The following is a 26,431-nucleotide window of genomic DNA, read 5'->3' on the forward strand; positions in this document are numbered from 1 at the left end:
TTTTGCAGATAGGATATGTAAATATACAATAGAATAATTTTATATTTTCGAACTTGTCATTAAAACTGTCATTGAAATATGATTTTAGGATGCTCACAATTGCATTTTGGACTTTGACAAGAATGCCTCATTGTTTGCTGTGTACGACGGACATGGCGGTCATGAAAGTAGCAGAATATTGCTCCAAAAATCTGCCTGATTTCATAAAGAAAACAGAGAACTACACCAAAGGAGAGTTTTGAACAGGCACTTAAAGATGCTTTCCTTGGTTTCGACGCTACCTTGGCCACACCAGAAGTAGTTTCTCTCCTGAAAGCTATAGCTAGCGGTAAAGATGGAGAAAAGCCTGGTTCTGAAGCAGGTAACACATTTTTGAAAGCTCTTGGTTGTATAAAATTGGAACATTTTGATATTGATGTTTAATTGTTATGTTGGGGTCATTCCATCTTGTGGAAAAGCAGTGGGTAGTGTTAGTCATATATCCAATGTTGACTCATCTAACGTAACATGTAATTGACGTTAAAAGGTTACTTTGTTCTAACAGTATGAACAATAATTGGAAAATTGTTTAAAATTGATTTTCTTAGTGTCATTAATTTTTTCTTATAACACAACTTAAACAGGTCTATCTTCTGATGAGTCATCCCATTTAAAACGTACCCATTACTGCTTTTGTGAAAGCAGGAGATAACTTTAACCTCCAGGTGCTGACCCTTTTCCAAAAATGTACTTCTTTTTTAATACAAAAATGGCATCCAAGTATATTATATTATAGATAAGATAGTTTTTAAGAAGAACATTTCTTCTGTAAGGTAAAGTTTAAACAAATTGCTTACTATTTTTTATATAAGAATGTCCTGTTGACTGGCAGAGATAGAATTATTTTTAATTGATGAGGTGTAATTATTTTTTTTTAATATAGTAATAAAAATTGAAAAGTGTGCAAATTCTTACAAGTCAGTACTATTCTGAATAAGTTAAATGTTACAATAAGCTTTTTGAATGAAAACACATCTGTTGTATGCATCAGCTGACTGATTCAGTTGACTAGTATTTCACATACTTCTCATAATCTTTAAATGTAGAAAATGTTTATTTTTTAAAGACCTTTCTAATTATGTACAACACAACCTAGGTTGCTATTTGATTTTTTTTAGATTGGGGCTGTTAAGTATTTCAAAATTCTATGTATTTTTAAAATGTGTAAATTTTGGAGTAGGGTGGCATTTGATGATATTGTTTGATAAGCCTTCTCATCATTAGTTTTGAATAAAAATATCGTCTCTGTACATTTGTGTAGGTAGTTGCAATAAATTTACCCACAAATCCCTGATTTTTTTAACGTTTTGGTGTACCCTGTACATAAGCGGCAAGATACGTTAAAACTTTTTGCATCAAAATAATCAGTGAAGAAATACATTTAAAATGAGGTATAATTCAACATACCTTTACATTTGAAAATTTTCCAAAAACCACTCCTACCCCCTAAAAACTACCATTTTGGGGAGTTTTAGAGATTTCAAAATACTTTCTTCAAATTCTTTGGGGTGGAAATAGGGGGGGTTTAAGTTGTTATGAATAACCTGCCTCGTTTGGTTTGGCCGCTATACATACTGTACGGGTGGTCTGCCTCACCCTGTATTTTTATAGAGGTTATATTTACACAACTATACAAATTGTGTGGTAAAAATGATTGGTTAAACTTTTGTTTTCCTGCGGAGCCAATGGACGTCCGTGCACAGACAAAAGGTTATGCATTAAATAGGTATCTCAAGCTGAATATTGTTTACAAATCCACAATAACTTTATTAGTTCGGTTATCCATTTTTTTTTTTTCTACAAAGTATGATGAAAACACGTTTTAGCGAACTGTAATTAGAGTAATGGTGTTTAGACGAAGGTGGCTGGTTTCAGAGTCAAGTGATATCCTTGATATTCAGAATTATACCTCTATACCGGTAAATGTTGAGATATTCAGGTATCGGAATTGACCCATCCCTACCATAAAGGTAATGATATCCCCTTTTTAACCTTTATTCTGCCTGACTTCATGAGCGACTTGCTTGTGGAAGGATCTTGTCAAATAGAATGACAGGGTGTCCAGCAGCCTTGAAAATCGGGAAGAGCGGGAATTATGCTTGAATTTTACCTGCCTTGAATAAGGCGGGAATTATGCTTGTATTTTGTACAAAAATCGGGAGTTTTGATTTTTTTTAACGCCGCTTGGGCCGTTACTAATGCAAGGCGCCCACTGCGACCGTCCCGGCCTTTTTGTCGAAATACACGTAATCAAATGGACACCCGCCCACTGCGGCCGGGCCGGGTTCACTCCAGCCCAGCACCGCTCACTGCGGCCGGCCCGGCCTTTTTGTGAAGTCGAAATACACGCAATCAAATGGACACCCACCAACTGCGACCGGCCTTGGTCGGCTCTTCGGGTGCCGTGTGGGCCGACTATTTTCCCGGGCTGGGCCGGCCGCAGTGGGCGGTGCTTGGCCGGAGTGAACCCGGCCCGGCCTTTTTGTGAAGTCGAAATACATGCAATCAAATAGACACCCGCCAACTGCAACCGTCCCGGCCTTTTTGTCGAAATACACGCAATCAAATGGGCACCCGCACACTGCGGCCTGGCCCGGCCCGGCCTTTTTGTGAAGTCGAAATACACGCAATCAAATGGACACCCACCAACTGCGGGCGGCCCGGCCCGGCCTTTTTGTGAAGTCGAAATACACGCAATCAAATGGACACCCACCAACTGCGACCGGCCTTGGTCGGCTCTTCGGGTGCCGTGTGGGCCGACTCTTCCCGGGCTGTGCCGGGCCGGCCGCAGTGAGCGGTGCTGGGCTGGAGTGAACCCGGCCCGGCCGCAGTGGGCGGTGCTAGGCCGGTGTGAACCCGGCCCGGCCTTTTTATGAAGTTGAAATACACGCAATCAAATGAACACCCACCAACTGTGACCGGGCGGGCCCGGTCCAGCCCAGCCCGGACCGGTCCGCAATGGGTGGGTTTTCATTTGATCGTATGCATTTTGACAGAAGTCCGGGCTGGGCTGGACCGGGGCCGGTCGCAGTGGACTCCGTGCTTAACATGAATGAAGGTATTGAAGCAAAAGTTCCATTATGTTCACATCAATGTGAAATTGACAGAATACAAAGGAAATTTGGAAGTAACTCGCTCTCGTTGCAGTCGCCAAAAATGGCGTTGTAATACGTTTGGCGAGAGATGGCATTTATAATATATGCTTGATGTTAAAGTAATTTGAAGAGTGGCTAAATAACCTATGTGACTATATATTGTGTTTATAATATTCACATGTTGAAGAGGTTTCCAATTCTTTGAAACATACTGATGAATATTAAATGTTTCAATTTAAGGTAAACGAAAAACGTGATCATGTGATCAATAATGGTGTAGAATTGGATGCTATAGGATTTATTTTAAATTTATTTGAGATATATAATTAATACAACACTTTTTTAGTAATCTAGGTGTTTATTTACCCTTGCTATACTATTAATGGTTGTTTTCATTTTACTTATTGTCAATAGCCCTTATTTGTTTTAAATTAATTTGTGCAATGAGTAAAGGTGCAATACATCGTTAGTAATTCAATTTTAAAGTTTTATAACTTTTACACATGTTTTCTAAAAAGGGTTCAACATTTGAATAGCCCATGTTTTGGACTTTTTGAGTTTAATCCGTTTTTACAAAATGAATATTAAAATATATTTTTATTTATTTTAACAGTTATTTTGTTTTTATAAAACTTAATTCACCTAAAACTAACCTAACTCTCAACTGGTTTAGAATAGTATTGTGTTTGATGTTGAAAGTGTAAGTAAAACTTCTTTAACTTAAAAGTAAAACTGTTTCTTTACTATCCTGTGTTTTTGAGGGTTTGTTTTCAGACTTTCAAATAAAACATCGAAATCATTTACCTATTTGGATATTAAAATGTATTTGTAACAAACTGTTACAATATAAACATTAAATTAGGGTTTGGTACTTTATCATAATTTTTTATAGACCTACTTTTTTTACTTTTTTTTTAATAGTAACATTACACTGAAATTCGTTTTAAACTAAATTAAATGCCACATTAAGCATAGTATTGTTTAAATAATTAAATTAACATATTTTATAGGTACGATTACAGTTCAATGTTTTTGAACACAAGGAAGTTCAATTATAAGTTATAGGTTATGAAAAAAAAACCTCATTTACTGTAGATTTTTAAATAACGAATTATAAAATGTTGTTAATAATGTATAAGAACATTAGTAATTTAAACAGAGGGCCTACTATCTTTGAGCATCGTCTAAAATAAAGGTATGTATTCTTTTAAGCAGTTATTTTAAAATATCACAATGCTGTTATTAGGCCTTAAATATTTGAGAAATCTTTATTGTTACATGGAAAGTAAACACTATTTCGTGACTTGATTTTGGCTTGTAAAATTGTTAGTTACCGATAAAGAGCCAAAAGTAAACCGCGACTATAGCCTTGAATTTTATAATTTTGAGCCTTGAAAACCTTGAAATGTGCTTGAATTTTAGATTTGGTCATTACTGGACACCCTGAATGAGGAAGAGAGTCTTTAATTTACAAGGTCGTTGGTATCAGTAAAAAAGTGTAAGGGTTTACAACAGGATTTGAAATTTTATCTCTTAACTCAGATCCTATGTCCGATGTCATAGACCCAATATTACTTACATGTTTTCTAATAATTACTTAAACGTATCAGTGCTTCTCTTTTTTTTAATATTTAAATTTGAAATGTGTGCTGCAATAAAAAATCCTGCCAATTGTGAAGTGGGGTCTGTGATTAGTTTTTTAATGTTGGCAAAAAACTTAACCCTGTGCACTTGTAGGCAGTATTTATAATTTGCCCTTGGAGCTCGTATGGCCAGCTCCACTGACCCAAGTCCAATGGCTCCAGCTGCCATTTTGTCGGAAGTGCGTATCAATTTTTGCATATTAATTAATGTTATCTCAGCTCGTATGTTCAGCTGAAACTGGCCAAGATATAATATGTCCATAGCTCGTAAGGCCAGCACCACTGGCCACTAAACATAGCAGTTATTTTCTAATATTATCTTTGTTTTATAATGAATGGTGAGTACTGAAACTTATCAAGCAGCTTTATTATAAAGTAATTTTTAAGTAAACCAGTACATTTTAAATTAGTCTATGTCTCCAAAGATTGACTGTGCAAATAAGACAAATGGACGCGCAGTGGTCCTACACTGAAGTGGTAGAAATGATAGAAACCTAGAAAATTTTACTAGAAGGCATGTGCTAACTATTTTTGACTACACATAAATACGTATTTAAAAAAGTGTTTATTTCCGTAAAAAATTAAAAGACTGAGAAAAATGTAAAATAGTTCATGTCTGAGTATAACATAACTGTAAAGCCTACTTTACAAAAATTTGATTTACATATTTTTGTTAACAATATACGTAGGCCTATGTATAAGAGTTAAATTTCCCAAATGTATGTTTATCTTTACATTAGAAAGATTTACATTAGTTGTATTTTTCTTGACAAAACATTAAAATTTTGCTTTTAATGACATTGTCACCTATGTATGTTTTACGACAAAAAGAATTGTTATTATTGACATGTAATGAAACTTTTAGAAACTTCATAGAAAACCTTAGATAAGTGTTTTTTATGAACATAAACATATCACACTGTAAAATTTCGACACGTTGTTTTCAAATAAATCTTTCTATTACAAATACGTAGATGAATACATAGTAAATTTATAAATGTGTAGAGCTTTTATGTTGCGCATGTATACCAGAAATTATTTATATCTCCTGGTGTTCCAGAGGCTGGATCTGGCTCCGAGGATGAGGAGGAAACAGTAGATGGGTTAATGCAGGAGGCACACATGCCACTGGAACAGGTGATGGCTAGGTACAAAGGTGCCGGACCACTGTGTCGGCTGCTGAAGGGGGAAGGGAAGCCGCCAGTGTCACCCATGTTGAGAGGTCGCCGCTCCTCCTCCGGGAGTGCAAGTGGAAGTGGAGACGGACCTTCGGGCTCAGGCGCAGGCACCAGTCGCTCCTCCTCAGGTCAGTTGACCTCAAACTTAAACCTTTGGATCCCACAGTAATTTCCAAAAATCTTATGCTTAACCCTGCAACTGGCTTTAAGCAATTATGGACACATTAACTACAGTTTCAAAATGGCACTAAGCTATTTTCGACGCATTCTATTTAGTAATATGATCTCTCATAGCAAGTCTATTTTTACTTTGTTTGAAGGAAAACATACGTATATTTAAAGATAAAGATCAAAGGTTTCACATTATATCATAAAAGGTTCTATAGTTACGTTATGTCTTTCATTAGAAAATTCTAAACTTGGATGTTCACATTTCCGATTGCCATTTGTTTGCATAATTTCCGAACACGCTTAAATTGCTGTATGTTTGTCAAAATTCCCTATCGTGAGTTTACGTTCTTCACGATCGTAAGTGTTGTCATTGAAAACAGTGTATTCTTGGCTTTCAGAAATATCTTTTAACCTGTTGACGAGTGCAGCAAAACATACCCAAATGAGTGCGCATGGCATTTGCTGTTTGGTCCCATATGAGGGAGTACGGCATTTTCCGTTGCAGACTAATGACTGTCAGTTCGTTCTCACTGACTTCCTGTGACGTCTAGCGGAGATTTTTGGAACTTTTCAGTTGTTCCTAATAGTGTCGATGTACAGTGTTGCTAGTCCTGTATTGTGGTGGAACCTGGTGATAACTTTTAAAACTATTTTACGGAGGCGGGACACAAGACCCGCTACGCCTCCAAGGTCGCCATTTTATAAGGCCACTCCCCCAGAATGACACAAAGAAGCGTAAACTACTCAGGCAGTGCTATGTGTACAAACACACCACTCGAACTGGACAAAGAAGAAAAGAAACCAGCTATGAATGTTCAACATGTGAGGTCGCCCTTTGTATGTATCCTTGTTTTGAGCAGTGTCACACACTAGCAAAGTTTGAAAACGAGATTATTGCTTTTAACAGTCTGCAATGTATTTTTATATACATTTAAACTATAATAAACAAGTTTATTAACATTTAATAGTTTTTTTTTTATTTTACTCCCTAAAAGTCTGTCACTGGTCAATGAGGCACTCAGTATGGACTGTCATAGCGGCACGGCAAATGCCGTGCGCACTTGTCAACAGGTTAAATAGCCAGTAGGAAAATAAGTGTTTAAAAAGCTCGTGTTTTGTAAAATCCCAAAATGCCTAATGCGTCAAAAATAGCTTCATTAAATTTTATTATTTTTGTTACTTTATCGTTGTCTGAAAATAGTGAAAATTATATCAAAACAAAGAACTGCTATAAGCAACAATATCGTCAACGAAGACTATGAACTAGTATTTTATTTTTGTTCTGTTGCACAATCACCGACTCAGCCGGTACAGAAGAATGCATTGTTGGCTAGCCAAAAAATAGATAGTTATTTTTGTAGTCTACATTGATGTTTAAATTGTACACTATTTGTGTAATTTGATAAAATGAAGTGACGAATACATTTATTTTTATTAAATTTATGTAATACAAACCATTTTATTTTAATTCTTTAAATTTAAGAATAAGAATAAGAATAAGAATCATTTATTCCATTGATCTGTTTACAGAAATAGGACAAGTCATTTTCAAATTACATACATTGTTAGAGCTAAAATTGCATTAACACAAAAGTGTTGTAAAAAGTTCACATGAAATTTAAGTAAAGTAGCAATAAATAAAAGTAAATTATAGTTAGTTATAAACTAAAACCTAACATTAATATGGCAATTCATGAATTCCTCAATGCTGTAAAAAGGATTTTTCACTAGCCAATCATATAACTTTTTTTTGAATATTTTAAAGGAAACAAGTCTCGCATCATCAGGCAGCTTATTAAAAAAATTTATAAAATTTAATTTAAACGAGCTTTTAGTTTTAGCTAGTCTGTGAGGCAATATATCAATCTTATTCCTTCCCCTAGTGTTGTATTGATGGATCTCCTGTCTTGTATGAAAAAGATTCAAATTAGATTTTGTATACAATAAAACTTGAAAAATATAAAGATTTACTATTGTGGGAATTTGAAATTGTACAAAAAGAGGTTTGCAGTGTTCAAGTGGGTTGGCTCCTCCAATATTACGAACAGCCTTTTTCTGTAGCACAAGAATGTCAATGACATGTGAAGAATGACCCCATACAAGTAGACCATACAATATGTGCGACTGAAAAAGCCCAAAATATGCCAATCTTAAATACTCTGGACTAACAAAACTTTTGAGTTTCCAAAGTAAGTAATTTACTCTAGAGATTTTGTTACAGACAGTATCTATATGAGTTGACCAGTTTAATTTTGAGTCTACATTAATTCCTAGGAGCTTGACCGATACCAAATTGATTTCCTGTTTGAGGCTTAAAGTAATACACTGTGTTTTATCCAAATTGCATGCTAGCTTATTTGCTGCAAACCATTCATAAGCCCTCTTCTCAGATTGTTGGGTAATTTGTGCCAAACAGTCTAAATTATGATGACTAGAAAGTAAGGTGGTATGATCAGCGTAAATCACTGAATGAGTATTGAGGTTTTTAGGAAGATCATTAATATAAACAATAAAGAAAAAAGGCCCAAGAATAGAACCCTGTGGAACACCAGTTTCCACGGTTTTCATTTGAGAGCATTTATTCCTGACACATACATATTGCAATCTATTGGAAAAGATATGACTTAATAAGTCTTAAAGCACAATCACTAACACCGTAAAATGCAAGCTTATCAAGAAGAACATCAACAAGGACACTGTCAAATGCTTTACTGAGGTCACATAAAACTAATGAAGAGGAATCCTTTTTTTCAAAAGCCTCTAGGGTATGATCAATTATGTTTAATACAGCCGAAGTTGTAGATCTTCCCTGGCGGAAGCCATATTGACTATTTGAAATTAAATTATGAAACTCAAAATAGCCATTCAGCTGGTTGTACATAATTGATTCAAAAATTTTAGAAAATATAGGGACAATTGAGATTGGACGATAGTTATGTACACAATTTTTGTCACCTTTCTTAAACACTGGAGTAACTTTTGACACCTTTAGTAAAGGTGAAAAAAAAACCCTCATTCATGCAGTTATTTAAAATTATCGCTAGGGGTTCACTTATAAATTCAATAGTACTTTTAATAATGAAATTCGACAACCAATAATAGTCCATAGCTTTTGAATTTGAGAATTTTGACACAGCCTTTATAACATCCTCGGCTGTAACTGTTAGCCAAACAAATGAATTTTGATAAATCATTCGTTCTCCCAGAAAGTAATCAGGACTATGGTGGCTGGGGGGAATTCCTTCACTAAGCTCTTTAATTGAGTTTATGAAATACTGGTTGAATTCCTCAGGATCCAAATTTACATCTTGACTGTGTGTAGGTGAGTGTTCATTACTAATCACCTTCCAAGCAGCCCTGCATTGGTTAGGAGCTTTACTAATATACTGCTCAACTGCAACTTTTTTTGCTAGTGTTAATTCATTCCTATACCTTTTTTTATGTTGAATATATACATTATAAGCTGCCTGAGTTTGCTCTGACCCCCTTAAATTCAAAACTTTTATAAATTGTAAATAATGCAAAGCATTTCATTTCTTGTTTTGGCTAGTTCCGGTGTATACCACTTGACAAGTTTTAGCGTTATTAGACCGTGATTTATTTGAGGTTTTTACTAAGGGTGAGCAATAGTGCCATAAGTCAACAAATTTTTTAAAAAAACTATTAAAAAGTGTTTTAATGTCAATTTTATTTTGTTTAAAATCATCTATCATGTCCCAATTTTCTTTCTTTAAATAATAAAATAAACTGATCCAGACTTTCATCACTGTGCCTTCTAATAAAACCATTACTAGCTTGCAACATGTTTTGATTGTTCTGTAAGTGCTTTGTGGAAAACATTTTAAAAAAAAAAGGGGTACATGGTCTGCAAGACAATGTTCACCAAGTGTAGTAGTAAATAGCTTTTTATTAAAATTAACAATAATATTGTCAATGCAGGAATTAAAACGTGTAGGTTGATTATTTGTAATAAAAAGATTAAATGATCTGAGAATGTTACTAAATTTAGAAAAATCCAAATTACCATTATCACTATTACCCATTTCAATATTAAAATCCCCAGCTATGAGTACCCTCTGGTTATTAATTAGTAACCTTTTTGACAGCATGCTCAAAACAGTTAAAAAATTTGTTAATATCTCCATTTGGAGATCTATAAATGCTCACAATCAAAATATTTTCTTGTATTAATTTTATACAACATATTTCAAAATCTAACTCAAAATTAAATTTAGATACATCAACAACAGAAAATTGTATTGTATTTTTAACATAAATACCAACTCCACCATTTTTCCTAGTTTTTCTACAGACTACGCTGGCTGGAGTAAAATTCTCTGGTACAAATAGATCTACTTGATTTTGTTTCAGCCAGTGTTCTGATATACAAATTAAGTTTATATTTTTTTCTTTACATATACTTTCTAACTGCAATATTTTGTTTCTTAAACAACATACATTTACTTGCATTAGTCTAAAAAAATTGTTGAACCTTTGTTTACAATTTTCTGAGACACTTGTAACTTTTTCACTAGCTACATCAAACTGGGAGGAGCATATAGGTAATTGTGGATTTTGTTTGCAGAGGGGAACAACATTATGATTAATCAAAAGCTGGTGGTGGAAGAGGGGGAAAATCTTCAAGAGATGTCAAAGAGGCCGACAGTGTTTGATTATGAATTAAAATATCAGCTGAGAGATCATCCGTTGCCGCAAACAGAACTTTTGGCTCACCCACAATGTCTGTTGTTTGGTCTAGACTTTGATGAGTAGTACTGCTGGCATTCTGACTTGCACTAATAGGATCTACAAATGTCTGTTCATCTGACGTTTTTTTTAATATCAGTCTTTTTCAGATGTTCGGTTATTATATGTGCAAGATGGTGTTTTCCTGATAAATTAAAATGGAGTCCATGTTTCGTATGATGATGTCTCTGCATTGATCTTAAATCAATAAAAGAACCCGCATTTAAACCGTCTGAAATAAGTTTAAGGTTATTGTTTATACCTTATATATTTGAAGGCACAGCAAGTGTGCACACCAACAATGATACTAAAACTCTTGCATAGTGTGTCCAGAAATTATTGCTGTTTTTGTGTGCTGTTACTTAGTAGCCACAGAGCATCCCTCCTATTTGGGTTTTAAGTTGTTTGAACATCAGGATCATTGTCTCCTCACATTCCTGTTTAATGCCTGTGTTATGGAACTTGATGAAATCATCACTTAAGTTACGTTATGTGGAGAAGTTTTAAACTGAACAAAAAAAACTGTAGTGGAGACTTGATATGTGTAACCTTGACATTAATATGCTTATCACTTTATCAATTAACAGAATACATTAATAACATTGAACAAATTATGACTGGCAGCACTTAATTCACTTAATTCACTTAATTTCACTAACACCTTAAGTCTTTGTAATAACTAATTTCAGTTGTATTACTGTAATATTAGAGATTACATCAAATTACCAACTAATATTATAGTAAATTACCAGAGAATCAGATAATAGTATAAAATATAATCCAGTTGGGTTTAACTTTTTTATGGATAAGTAGTCAATAATCCTTAAATATAGATTCAGTATAGAAATTGATCATTTTGCATGTTTCAGTGACAGAGGATGCGGAAGTGAGCAGTTCCTCTAGTAGCCACGCGGAGGGTGCTGCAGTTGTGTGTAATGGAGAGGCTGTTCACATGAACGGAGAGGTAGGGGAGGAAGAGGGTGATGCAGAGAAGAAAGGCAGTGAGGCTGAGGTGGACAGCAGTGATAACAAGGAAGTGAAAGAGGAGAAAGTGTTGGACAAGGTTGAGAAGTGTGCAGATGAAGGTGAGAAGAAAGTGGAAAGGACAGAAGCGGACAGTTCAGGGCAGAATAATGGTGAGATCCATAGTGGTGTGAGCAGCTCTTCGGAGACAGAGGCAGGTAATGATGGAATCTCCAGTAGTAGCCCGTCCAAGAAGAAGAAGCGGATTTCCTCTGCAGAGATGTAGCCAGAAGTTGATGATGGAAGACTCTGATTCTGAAGAGGAGGATGAGACTTTCACTGCAGATGCTGAAAGGTAGCTTACTTTATAAAGTCAACCTCAACATCGCAGTAAATTAAATACAGAGTGATTTCTTAATTCAATAAAATGAAAAATAGAATTAAAACAAATAGTGTATCAAAGCTGTTGATCTGAAGCTCAGGTGTTAAAAAATAGGAGGGTGTGGATGAGTAGTAGAGATACTTAATTTTTAAATCTTGAATCCGATAACTGTGTAGAACACTTTTCAGAAAATTCCTGAACAGAGGTATATCTCATTGCTTTGTATAAATGAAAGTAGGGGTTTTAGTATAACAAAATACAACAGCATCAGTCCTCTCCATATTAACAAAATAACTGTGTAGAACACTTTTCAGAAAATTCCTGAACAGAGGTATATCTCATTGCTTTGTATAAATGAAAGTAGGGGTTTTAGTATAACAAAATACAACAGCGTCCTCTCCATATTAACAAAATAACTGTGTAGAACACTTTTCTTTCCAGAAAATTCCTGAACAGAGGTATATCTCATTGCTTTGTATAAATGAAAGTAGGGGTTTTAGTATAAACAAAATACAACAGCGTCCTCTCCATATTAACAAAATAACTGTGTAGAACACTTTTCAGAAAATTCCTGAACAGAGGTATATCTCATTGCTTTGTATAAATGAAAGTGCGGCGAGTGCCGCTACAGTTTTGAATTTGGCGCGCGTTATCCGTCTGTTGCCCGCGAACGCTATAGCCAGCTGCGCCGACCTCTAGCCTTTAGCTCAAACAATAGGAGCCTCCTACCATCCGGAATTCTTCCGAACAGGTTCTGGTAGGATGGTTCCTGCTAGGTTTTCAGGCTGTGACCGGAGGTTGTGCACACAGGGAGTCGTTGTGCAGCTTTCGAGCAGGGTGGACCGGGAGAAGTTGGCGTGGGTGGTCTAGATTTTAGTAGTATTTTGTTAGGGAACCTTTCGGAACTATACCCAAATTATTAGTATTTATTTTAGTCATCAAAGCTGGTTAGGTTTTGGAATAGACGGAATCTAGTGGCGGATCCACGGATTATTCCTCTATAAGGTCCCACCTTCCGGTCGCGACGCCACGAGGTCGCAGATATTGGTAGCGCGAGCCGTCCGCCTCGGATTCCCAACACCATTCCTAACCAGCATTAATTTTTAATTTCACGCTTTCCGTCCATTTTTTTTTGAGTTTTTCGAATAGCAGTGGTAACTTCTCAAACAATGGCGTAAAAAAACACCCCAGGGCAGCGACCGACGCCACGAGGGAAGCAGCGACCTTCACCTACAGAATCAGATAACTAAATTAGTTTTAGTCATTTAAAATAAGCTTAAAGTGTAAATCGTTATTACTTGATTTAATTTAAACATTTGTTTTATTGTTCTCAGTTTAACTTCAATAGAATTTCATAGTTCAACCTTAATAATTTAATACCGTACTTTTTTGCCCGTTTTATAAAGTATTTCTTAAATATAAATATATTCTTAAATATTTCTTAAATAGTATTTTTTTAATAACTAATAACAGTAAAGTCTCATTTAAGCTTTTAACTAAGCAGAATTACGACTTGTTTAACCAAGTTCTATAGTTTTTCTTTTATACTAGTAACCTGAAGTACACTTTGTATTAGACTGTAACACCATTTTTTTCACTAATTATAGGTGTTATGCAGTATTTTTCTTTGTTAACTTTTATTTACATAACTGTCCATTTATTTATTACAGCCACAACTCCTTTTTCAAGTTTTTCATAAGGTTTAAGTCTTTTAAAAATTATTATCACGGAGTTCGTATTTCTCGTTTCGTTTCAAGACAGTTTCAATATTTAAATTTGTCATTTTTCCTTGTAATTATAGTTATAGTGCTAAGCTCGCAACTGTTTATAATTATTTTACTTCATATTTTTATATCTGAATTAGATCTTCTTATTTTTGGAACTGCAGTAATATTTTTCGACGCAAGTTTAGTCAGTTTGCTGTGCAAGCACGTAATTGCGTAAGCAGAGTTTCCTCAGATCCGGTTTTTGTATCACTCCGTAGATAACGAAGTCTAATTATGTTACTCTACAATATAGATTTTACTACTACTGTTAAGCACGAATATTTTATTATTTCCGGTCAATGTTTTAAGGTAATACGTACGTTATCTTTGTAAGTAAACGGTAATTTGTTTTCGTTTTCACTTAAATAATTTGTAAACCGAATGATTTCTTTAAATTATTTTACGACTTAGACTTTTATATACGTTTAGATGTTGGTTATATTAGTTAGTGTTAAACACATAATAATAACTGGTGCTTTTGTTTTGTGTAAATTACAGCTTGCGACGATCACTTGTAACTAACCTTGAGTTACGAATACAGGTAAGGTAGTTGGTGACTTTGTTATTTTTGTTATAGCCAATATTTTATCTTCGGTAGAATCTTAACCTTTGTGTTCTAAATATCGCTTCTCTTGGAAATATGTTTGATGTTGGATACGAGCATTTGTTTCAGGTACTTAAACAGTTGTTACAATAATTATAAGTCTAACAATGCAATTTGAATATAATAAATTTTTATTTATTTAAAAGAGATAGACAAGCTAATTTACAGAGAAAATTTTATAAAAAATTAAACTACTTAAACTTTTTTAACATCAATATAAAACTAATTTATAATTTATTAAAGTAACTACCTGATTTTTTTTCCTCCCAGTAGGTGTTGGTTTGCTGTATTTTTCTCAAAGCTAGGTCAGCCCAAGTTGTTTGAAATAATTGTTTTTTACTGTTATTGTTTTCAGACTCCTCTAGTCTAATAATTACAAAAGTGAACTTATTGGTACCAGTTTCCCTTGTATAGCTTATTGTGTTCTTATTTTCGCTCTCTTTAAATATGTATAAACCAGACACCATCCCCAAAACTGTAGCGTGGATTAAAGAGTTAAAAGCAACTCAGGCCCGGGATCAATGCTCTCTATTGGGCATCACACCAGCAGGTACACTTGAGGGAATGAGAGTTCAGCTTCGTGCTTATATTAAAGAAAAATATAAATTAGGTGAAATCGACTCAGAAGAAAATATTAATGAGTCCAAATTAGAAACTACAGCAGCCTCGACTGATGTTACACCCAACAGTCACACAACAATCTGAGGGCCAGTCCAATATAACATACACACCTTCACAAACAATAATAGATCCGAATATACAAAATTTGATAGTGGCTATGCAACAACTTACACAAACAACAGTTGAACGCACTACAGAAGTAGTGTCTTCACAGATTGCCGAGTTATTCTCAAGCCATAATAGAGATAGTGATGCGACATTTCCTTCTGTTGTTCGCGAAATGATTAGAGCCCTGCCTATGACTTCAGGTTCGTCCCTCCCAGACCTCGTACAATTTGTAATTAAAGCTACAGAAATATTCAACTTGAACCTTGTAAGTGACAAACTATTTATTACAAATACTATTCCGCGGACTGAGGGTAGACTTCGTGGCATATGGTTAAATGCTATCACATCTAATCTTAGTTGGCTCTCACTGGTCCAGACTATACGTACTTCACTCTTAACTGATAGAACACTGAGGGAAGCTCAGAATCAGTTTTTGTACCGCCAGCAAACTAACTCAGAGTCCTTAGCTGACTATGTACACAACATTAGTGCCATGTTTACATTTTTAAACCCTACAGTAGATAATGCAGTTGTCTTTACTACTATTATGGCAGGTCTCAATCCCTCCACTAGAGCCTGCTTATCAGGACTTATAACACCACACTGCATTAATGATCTTTTAAAATTGGCCCCCACAGTAGATGACTTACGTCTTACATATTACGACACTCCACAAACAACCAACGTATCCCCACCTACATCCCTTCATAGTTCCATACCATATAATCAAAGTTTTCAACAAAACAACAGATTGTTTTACAACCGAAGCAGTGGGCCACTCTAACCATACTAACGGTCAACACCACTACCAAAATCACCGGTCACGTAACTTTAATCAATATAAACCTCAAAATAGTCGTAATGGCGGTCATTCACACTTGGAATCAGGAAATAACCATTCAGGCCAATATAGTACACAAAAAAACAACACAAGTCAGCGTAACTACCAAAACGGTCAAACAGAATAGGCAAGCTAATTATTCTGGTCAGTCCAATTCCAGGCCGAAACATTTAAACTTCCCAGGGAGGCATTTTTAGACAGGGAAATTGTCTCCCCTAAACCGAAGGTGAATCGCCCTGTCCGCTCTTTGGCACCTTCTTTACCCAAAGTAGATCCCCTTACTATCTGGCTATCCATAAAGGAAATCAAACCTTGAAGCACTAATTGATTACAGGCTCCACATACTCAATAATATCTGGGTCAGTCTTTAAGGACCTACAGAAAGGTAAAGGGTTTTACGTCAACTCACTTAACACCAGAACTCAAGCCATGACAGCGAATGGTACTTACATGAATTTCCAAAAACAGATTAAATTGCATTTTAAAATTTTACACCTTTCCTGGACTTTTCCTTTCTTTGTATCAGATAGCCTACCGGTGGCAGTTGTTTTGGGTTTGGACTTTGTAGATCACAGTAAAATGGTGATCAATGCGGCTCAGCGTAAAATAACTTTTTCCTTTGACACAACCTTAATTATTAATCAATTCCAGGATCAGTCAGCTCAACCCAACATAGAATCAACTCATACAGCACCAACATTAGGAGAAAACTTGAAACACAAAACAAAAACACATTTTAAAAAACCTATTGCAGCAGTACCCGGATACCATAACACCATGCCTTGGCAAAACCAATTTAATATCTTATACCATCCGTATAACAACTAATAAGATTGTCCGCTCAAAACCTTTTCATTATGCTCCTCCCAAACTGAAAGAGCTAAACAGCCATATTAAAGACCTGTTGAGTAAGGGTATTATTCGTCCTAGTGACTCTCCATATTCAAGTCCGGCGTTTTTAGTCCCGAAAAAGAATGGTAAAAGTCGCATGCATGGTGGTAGACTACCGTCTCATAAATAAGATGGTTGAGCTGGAGAAACACTCCCATGCCAACGGTGGAGTCAGCATTCCAGTATTTAGGGAAGGCTTCTCATTTTTCCCACCTGGACCTTGTAAGCGCTTATAATCAAATTCCTCTTGATGAGAATTCCAAAAAATATACGGCTTTTGTCACAAGCACAGGTTGTTACGAGTATAACTATCTGCCCTTCGGCTTAGCTTCCGGTGGCATGGTTTTGGCAAATCTACTTGACAAAGTCTTTGGAGATATAAAATTCAAATTCCTTTTTGTTTATTTTGATGACCTAGTTGTCTTCAGTAACAGTTTCAACGAGCATGTACAGCATCTTAAAATAGTTTTAGACAGGCTTAGAGATGCTGGTCTGACTGTTAGTCCTGAAAAAAATGGTTGTGGCATCTCCTAGAATAGAATTCCTGGGTCACATATTTCATAATGGTAAAATCAGTCTAAATCCTGACAGAAGTAAACCTATCGACTCCTACCCAACACCTAAGAATTTAAAACAACTTTCTAGGTTTCTGGGAATGTGCTCATATTACTCGAGATTCATTAAAGGCTTTTCTCAGATTTCGGAACCTTTAAATTCTTTAAAAAGAAAGGGCGTTCCATACATATGGGGACCTTCTCAGGAGGAGGCTTTCAAAACCCTTAAAGCAATTTTAGTATCTTCACCTGTTTTGAGGCTACCCGACTTTGAAAAACCCTTCACGTTGCAGACCGATGCCTCTGGCACGGCTGTGGGGTGCGGTCTTGTCCCAGGAAACTTTTGATGGCAGCCTAGCACCTGTTGCTTACGCCAGTCGTGCCCTGAACCTCCATGAAAAGAAACTACTCAACCTTTGAACTGGAGGCTCTCGCTGTTGTGTTTGCTTTGGAAAAGTTCAGAACTTACTTAGAGCATAGAGAATTTTCTCTTTTTGTGGATAATAGTGCTCTTTCCTGGTTGCTGAACCACCCCAGGCAAATTGGAAAAATAGCACGATGGATTGCCTTAATAAACACATTTAAATTTCAAGTCAGTCACATTAAGGGCAAAGAGAACGTTGTTGCAGACTGCCTCTCTCGTTTGTACGAGGAAGACTCCACAACTCCCCAACAAGATGAACACAAGTTCTACATCTTCAACAAACAAACCCAAAAATCCTACCTCAAAATGTTTAGTTCTTTTCTCTCTACCAGAAGCCTTCCAAGACATAAGAGAACATCAAGCCCTAGACCCAGAATTAAAAAATATAATTAAGTCAATTAAGTCTGGACAACACCCTCCAAACTATGAAATAATTGATAATGTCTTAGTTTATAAAACCCCTTCCCAGAGCAGACCGCGTGTTGTTGTTCCCAAAAAAACTACACCACATGCTATTTGCCATGTATCACACGTCCCCAGTTGGAGCACATTTGGGAATCTCCAAAACACTAAATCGGTTAAAAAGAACATTTTACAGTTCTGATCTTACTACAACAATAACTAACATGGTTAAATCATGCTTGCAGTGCCAGCGCTGTAAGCAAGCCCCAAACACAAAATATGGTTATCTATCGTCTGATCTAGCACAAAGACCTTTTGAAAAGATCATGATTTGACTATGTTGGTCCTCTCCCTAGAACTAAACGTGGTCACCAGTGGCTACTAACCATTGTAGACGCGTTTAGCAAATTTTCAGTCATGATCCCAACTAAGAATTCAACAGCTCTAACTACAGTAAATGCCCTTAAACGAGGCCTATTTTCCTACTTTGGGTTTCCCCAGTCTATTGTCTCTGATTCTGGCAGTTGTTTCAAATCTCATCAGTTCAAAAACATGTGCGATGAGCTCGGGATTAAACACATTAGGACTTCTCCTTATTACCCGAAAAGTTCGCACGCTGAACGTGTGTGAACAAAAACATCGGAGTTGCCTTGCGAATTTTCCACCACAAAGACAATACTCAGTGGGATGAAAACCTACATTATTTTCAAACCGCCTTTAATTCTTCTAAACACGAGAGCACTGGCACTTCACCCTCTGAAATATTTTTTGGGATACACTATCCGCACTCCTTTGGAAAATAAATGGAATCTTGACCAACTTCTAGAACCTAATTCTGAACCTAGAAAACATGGAACAGAGATGGAGTAAAGCTCTAGACAATCTGATCCGTGCTAAGGATAAAGTATCCAAACAGTATAATAAAGGGTCGAGCACAGGTTCCCTTTAGAGTGGGTGATACAGTTATGTATCGACTATTTAACCTGAGTAATGCACCCAAACACATCTCAGCCAAGTTGCAGCCTATGTGGTCTAAACCTTTGGAAATTGAGACATTTACCTCCCCTGTAACAGTTGCCTTGCGTGACCCAAAAACCAAGAAATTTGTGAGGTCAGCACATGTATCCCATATTAAAAAGTGCATTCTCCCAACTCCACGACAATGATCCGCCACTAGATATTTCCTCTATTCCGAAAAAGCCATTGTGATATTAGGTTTAATTTGAGTTTATTTTCATTCTTCTTTCATTTTACACCTTACAAATAACATTTCCTTTTATTTTTCTACTCTTCTTCGGGGACCCTGCATTGGTGGCTCTGCCTGGACACTGAGGTGGATTTGGCTAAGGAGTTCACCTGCGTCGTGCTCTCCTCTTGCTACCTGGTGTTGGGTTTGGCAATTCTGATGTTTGGTCCAAACTGTCTACTATACACTTACACGGGGATGGGTGGTTATGAGATCTGCCGTTTAGATTTTGTTTGTTTGAAGTATTTACAGCTTCCATGATTTAGCATTTATTTATATATTTTTTCTGTAATCAATATTGGGAGCAGCGACAGTCTCATTGCCTCCTATGCGCAACCCCAAACACACTTCATTAACACATCTTTAACTATCTCTATCCTATTAATTAATTATTTTTTTTTTGTTAAGTTATAACTTAAGGCAATTAGGGATAGAGAATAATTTGTATCGATAACAGCTTTAGAACCGACATTATTTAGCATTTCCCTTATAGTCGACTTTTCAACAAAGTTTTCTCCTATATACAACTAGGCTAAAGCTATAGCGAAGCACTCACACCAGTTAGTCAATCGTTATTTATTGCTATAAATGTTTATCTCTGTGTAATTTAGTGTTCGTGTATGGTTTTTCGTGATAGATATTACTTTTGTATTTTCGAGCATGCGTGTTACGACCTTATAATGGTCAGTTATATGTATATTTATTTGTATGTGTTAGTTATACAGAGTGGTTATCCTATCCACATATTAATGGTTTATTACCAATCATTTCCTGGCCTACTAACTCTGAGCCAACAGGAGTTTTTTTTTTTTCTCTTGAGTTATTGTATGTTGGCCCATTCCTTCTCGATCTGAACACTCCATTTAGGGTATACTACTCGCCATATGTCACCAAACAATCTTGAAAAAACTAATAGGGGTAGATAAGTTTAAAGAACTTATTAGCAGACCAATTCTCCTCTTTCCTTGCCTCTTATGACTGTAGTCACTGGGAGACCTCATCATTTAGATTTGGATTTATTTCTCCAATGGCCATTTCATCTTTTCACCACCTTTCCTGTTATTTCAAATATTGAAAGAATATGAACAAAACAATTAATTGTATATGTTCTTCCAGAGAGGTCATGGGGACCTTTCACTCCCCTCTCATTCTGCGTCCGGTAGATTGGCTTGTTGGTAGCAGGCTTGTCTCCCGCTGCGGGAGGGGGGGAGGGAAGTAAGGGGAACAGGACTAGGATTATGGCCAGCTACGATGGAAGAAATATTCTATGAGTTACACAAGAATAATATATCCTTAACCTCTCCTTTCCTACTTGGCCTATTTTTGGAGGGAAATCTGAGTCTGGTGATGGGGCTGAATGAAGGTTGTGATTCTCAGTCAAACACGGTTTCCAGAATCCTGATTCCTTTTACCTAGACTACCTTCTATAATTTATTTAAACTTTTTTACAGTAGCCCAACCTTAACCTTGGAAGATTTAGAAGTATTTAGCAGGTATGTGACATATTGGTGATAGATAGATCTTAGTTGCTTTCCACTTATGGGTTGAAGTTGTCTGTGGTTGAGGACTGGAGCTGTTCAGCGAGAATGGGCGCGGTTTCTGCACCGCCTTTCTGCATGGTAGTGTTATTTGAATATTTTAGTAAACTCTGCGTTCTAGTTTAAGATTTTTGGCTCAATTTAACTTTAACTGGTTCACTTCCAAATAACTTTCCTCTCACCCTTTCTACCACTCTTAATGGCTAAGCCTTCGAACTCCTCGGAGAAGGAGGGGAGGATGCGGCGAGTGCCGCTACAGTTTTGAATTTGGCGCGCGTTATCCGTCTGTTGCCGCGAACGCTATAGCCAGCTGCGCCGACCTCTAGCCTTTAGCTCAAAACAATAGGAGCCTCCTACCATCCGGAATTCTTCCGAACAGGTTTCTGGTAGGATGGTTCCTGCTAGGTTTTCAGGCTGTGACCGGAGGTTGTGCACACAGGGAGTCGTTGTGCAGCTTTCGAGCAGGGTGGACCGGGAGAAGTTGGCGTGGGTGGTCTAGATTTTAGTAGTATTTTGTTAGGGAACCTTTCGGAACTATACCCAAATTATTAGTATTTATTTAGTCATCAAAGCTGGTTAGGTTTTTGGAATAGACGGAATCTAGTGGCGGATCCACGGATTATTCCTCTATAAGGTCCCACCTTCCGGTCGCGACGCCACGAGGTCGCAAAAGTAGGGGTTTTAGTATAACAAAATACAACAGCGTCCTCTCCATATTAACAAGGGCTTCACTATTAAATTTTACTCGCTAACGTAGTCACTTTTCTTATAGTTAAAAATTTTCTTGTTGAACTAGTCTGAAGTGTTTGTTGCTACAACACAATCATCAGGTGAATTCACTATTGTATTTCACCAACAGCTGTTGTTTTAACACATTAACACTTTTAAATACTTGACTAATACTAAAACATGAACTAAAATCGATTTGGCTGTTAATAATAATTTTAAAAAAAGTCCAAAATATTTCAGTGAAATATTAATGAAGATATTGTTGAACCTACAGGTAGATTGATGGTAATTTTGTCATCAAGTTGTCTGCATTATTGATGAGTATTCAATGTCATTATTAATGACATTGAACAGTCTGCTTTACCAGGAAAAGCAATACCACTAAATTTAGGTTTTATAATCATGCTTTTTTAACCCTTCAACGTGGTTCCACGTGACATTCACGGCCGACTGACGAAGCCCGTTGCGGTGGTTTCACGTGAACGCCACGTTTTCGTGCAGACCGTACGCGTAAGCGATCTAGCGGCGACAGTTTGAACTACTTTAAGCGATGTTTTATATCGTTAGAAAGAGGACATTCCATTCTTGATTTTCGTATGAGCAGAATATGTGTTTTTTTTATGCAGCTGTTCTAAACCTAAACCAAACAGATGACTCAGTCAGCTGTCTCGCGGTATTCCAATACATCGTGTCTGTTGTTGTTATTGCTGACCGGCTTGTGTTTACGCTGTGTTTTATTAGAACTTTTATAATATTAATTGTTTTATATTAAGTTTATAGTTGGTACTAGATGTATTGGTTATTATTTTGAGCCTAAATAATACTATTACATTCTTCAGTAAGTGCAAATAATAATGGTAGTAATTTGGTGAATGTGTGTTTGTGAGTGATGTAGGCCTAGGCCTATCTGTGAAAGTTAGTTGTTTTTATGGATAATTTGAACAATTTCAGAGTAAGTGTTTTTATAATTTCTAACTTTTAGACATTTCTTTATTGTTTCTTTTACACAATGTCAAATGGCAGTGACCAAATAGCCGACTGGCTAAATGACCAACTGTCAGACTGTGGCAGTGAGATAGACTATAGCCCTGGTGTGGAAGATTTGGATTATACACAGCTAGATTGTATTGAAGATAATTTAAATGATGATCAAATGTTGCTGGTTAGGGAAAGTACACCAGAAAATGAAATCTTGCCTCCTAGGCCTAAAAAATCAAAAAAAGGCCCCTCAATGATTTGGGAAACCATGGAGGGTTACATTCCTGAAAGAGAAGTTTTTACTGGGCAACCAGGACCTAAATTTGAATTTGAAAATGTGTTACATATCTTTGAAAACTTTTTTGATGAAACAATCATGAAAATTATAGTTGAACAGACAAACTTGTATGCAGAACAAGAAAAGAAACCAAGAAGGGAATGGTTTTTTGGGCGAAGGTCAAGGGACTGGGATTTGGAAACCGGTTACAGTTGAAGAAATGTATGTGTTTTTTGCCATTGTAATGTTAATGGGAGTTGTTCAGAAACCATCAGTTAGAATGTATTATTCGAAGAATCCTCTGCTTGAAAGTCCAGTATTCCCCAGCACTATGCCTTTAGAACGCTTTGAACTTATCTCAAAGTATTTGCATTTTTTTCTGACAAAACAAAAATTGGTGAATTTCAGGGCTCAAAAAAACTGTACAAAATTGTTCCTATCATAGATCACCTGAATGACAAATTTAAGAGTTGCTATGGTCTGTCACAAAATATTTCTATCGATGAGTCCCTAACATTGTGGAAAGGTCGATTGTCTTTTCGACAAATATATTCCACTAAAAGCCTCTCAATTCGGCATCAAATCTTTTTGAGCTATGCGAGTCTACTAGTGGTTACACATGGTCTTTTGTCATCTATACTGGTAAAGGGACTGATTTTACCAGTTGAAGCACTACCAAACAACTGCCCTACTTCAACTGCAATTGTCCTCAAGCTCTTACAGCCAATTCTTGATAAAGGTCACACAGTCTGGTTAGACAATTGGTACAACTCCCCTGAGCTTTCCAAAATTTTAAAAGAAAGGAAAACTGATTCCTGTGGCACCCTAAAATTGTGTAGAAAAGGAGGTACCAGAGCAACTGAAAAAAACAAATATCAATAAAGGGGAGATTGTCCTGTTTCCATAGTGATAAAGTAATGGTTCTCAAATGGCATGATAAACGGATTGTTACACTGATTTCAACATTTCATTCTCATGAGCTAGTGTATCAGTAGAAATTAGTCTTGGCACTGAGCAAATAAAGCCTGCACTTGTACTTGATTACAATAGACATATGGGGGGAGTTGACCTCAGGGATCAGTTGCTCCATAGCTTTCTTTTGGAAAGAAAGAAAAATCTCTAAAGTGGTACATCAAACTTTTCAAGAGAATTTTGAACGTAAGTGTACTAAACACATTTATCATCTGGAAGAGTCGGAAATGATAAGTCTGAGCATATTTCTGTAAGGACTAGAACTAATCAAGGGTCTTATTGAAAAGTATGGCTCAGAAGTCAAGAGGCCAGTCTATGGGCGCCCTTCCATTGAGCCTAAACCAAAACGCCTAGTTGAGAGGCATTTCATCGAAAACATACCACCTACAGAAAAGAAAAGAATCCAAGCCATACAGAGTTTGTGTGGTATGTTCCGAACAAGGAAAAAGGAAGGAAACAAGATTTTGGTGCCCTGATTGCCAGGCTGCAATGTGTGTGGGAACCTGCTTCAAGAACTATCACACCAAATCAAATTTTTGACTGATAATTTTTCATCTCGATATGAATAAATATTCAACATTAATTAATATTGTAAATACCTAAACAGTTGTTTTTATTAGATGTAAGATAAATTAATAAGAATAAAATTTGTTACAATATTTACAAGGGGTACTTAATGTCATTATAACTAAAATATAGCAATCTACAAATCATTAGCACAGAAAAACTCCCGCAGCAGGCAGTTGGTGGGTTCCAGGAAATCCCCACATTGAAGGGTTAAGAGAAACAAAAAGAGCGTAATTTTTCGATATAGAAAAAACTGTATTTGAGTGCTCATCATATGCTTTATAACATCTGTTGGTTAGAAAAATATGTTTGAAGTATATTTTTAAAGAAGATTTTGTTCTTCTGTTTGTCAAAGTGAGGATGGGTTCAAGTGATGAAGCTGCAGAGGGTGCTGAGGAGAAAGAAGGAGAAGATGATGAAGAGTCCTCCGTAGATGATGAAGAAGAGGATGATGATGATGATGTGGAGTATCCAGGAATGGATGTAAAAGAGGAGGTAAATCAGAAATATATTTTTAAGGGAGTTATGAATAGTTTAGTTACTACAGTTCCAAGGATGGATGTGTAGTTTTAGTTATATCACAAAAAAAATAGTTTACAATTTCTTTACAGTAGGCCTACTAAAGCAGTGCATTAATTTAAATCCTCTTCTGTCAGTCAATTGAATTTATTAGAATTTATGGTATGGTTCTATTTTGGAACCTAAATTTAAATGTGTGTATGTCATATTTTTTGTTTTGAAACAATGTACAGTAACTCCCATAATATGTACATAATAATAGAAATGGTACTGGTTTTTTATACTTTTCAATTAAATTGTAACTTAGACATTTATAACTCGAAAACGGGTGATTTGAATTTAGACCAAATGTTTATACAAAATAAGTACAATAATTGTACAGTTTTTGAGTGTGTAATTTTAGAATTAACGAAAATAGTTATTATTAAATTACAATCCTAAAATTTGTTTTATAACTGGGCCATTAAACAAATTCGGAATTGGTCGTGTTATGGAGCTCTTATTTATTATCTTGGTTGTGTTAGTTTTGTAAACCAGTATTTCAAAGGTTTAATTTTTACAGATTTAATTCAGCACATTTTGTTTAAAAGATCGTGGTCCGTGCCTGCTCGTTCAACACACAAAATGCCAGACTGATGAGTGTAGTGTTTCCACGATTGTCTGTTTTATGAGAAGACGATAGTAATTGATCAAGATATGGTTGTTCTTAGCAGAAAATCCTAGTTGTACAATTTTCATGAGAGAATATTTTGCTCAGAAAATTAGTCATATTCTGAATGATTTTGTGATGCAAATTAATAATCTTAGGGCATGCCTTAAGGTAAAATATCCTCTCACAGCTGTCGTGTCCACTTCAATATCTTGACATTTGCGGTTAGTGCTGGTGCTCTGGACATCCATGAGGTTGCCCAGATTTAAGCGATTATATCGGTTTTTGGCTGTGTCCCATGTTGGTTCAATTGGAATCTATTTAATCAGGCCAGAAATGAACTCTCCTGGGAAAAAGATATGGTGTTGGTTAACAATAAGCCAATACCAATCATATATGGCAAATTAAAGGAAGCATGACTCACTGCCCTTGGCAGTCTGGTGGATTGTCCCTTTTCAAACAAGCAGGAGCTGAACACTCTATTTTAACTTAATCTGCTCAATTCAATCTGCATTACATACCTAAAAA

At 36.1% G+C, this 26,431-nt stretch overlaps 2 protein-coding genes across 2 annotated transcripts; both read left to right on the plus strand.

Annotated features, from left to right (window-relative positions):
• Positions 1-209: 209 nt before the first annotated feature.
• Positions 210-12,136, plus strand: LOC124373777 (probable protein phosphatase CG10417; the record flags this gene model as incomplete). The annotated part of the gene is made up of 3 exons (XM_046832116.1): positions 210-361; positions 5,838-6,083; positions 11,742-12,136. Coding segments are annotated over 3 exons (778 nt in total), but the record flags the coding sequence as incomplete, so codon positions are not given.
• Positions 12,135-25,230, plus strand: LOC124373778 (major centromere autoantigen B-like; the record flags this gene model as incomplete). The annotated part of the gene is made up of 3 exons (XM_046832117.1): positions 12,135-12,190; positions 22,965-23,113; positions 25,091-25,230. Coding segments are annotated over exons 1-3 (345 nt in total), but the record flags the coding sequence as incomplete, so codon positions are not given.
• Between the last annotated feature and the right edge of the window lie 1,201 nt (positions 25,231-26,431).

The sequence above is a fragment of the Homalodisca vitripennis genome, unplaced genomic scaffold (genome assembly GCF_021130785.1).
Source record: "Homalodisca vitripennis isolate AUS2020 unplaced genomic scaffold, UT_GWSS_2.1 ScUCBcl_6378;HRSCAF=13565, whole genome shotgun sequence".
In the NCBI taxonomy this organism is placed as follows: Eukaryota; Metazoa; Arthropoda; class Insecta; order Hemiptera; family Cicadellidae; genus Homalodisca; species Homalodisca vitripennis.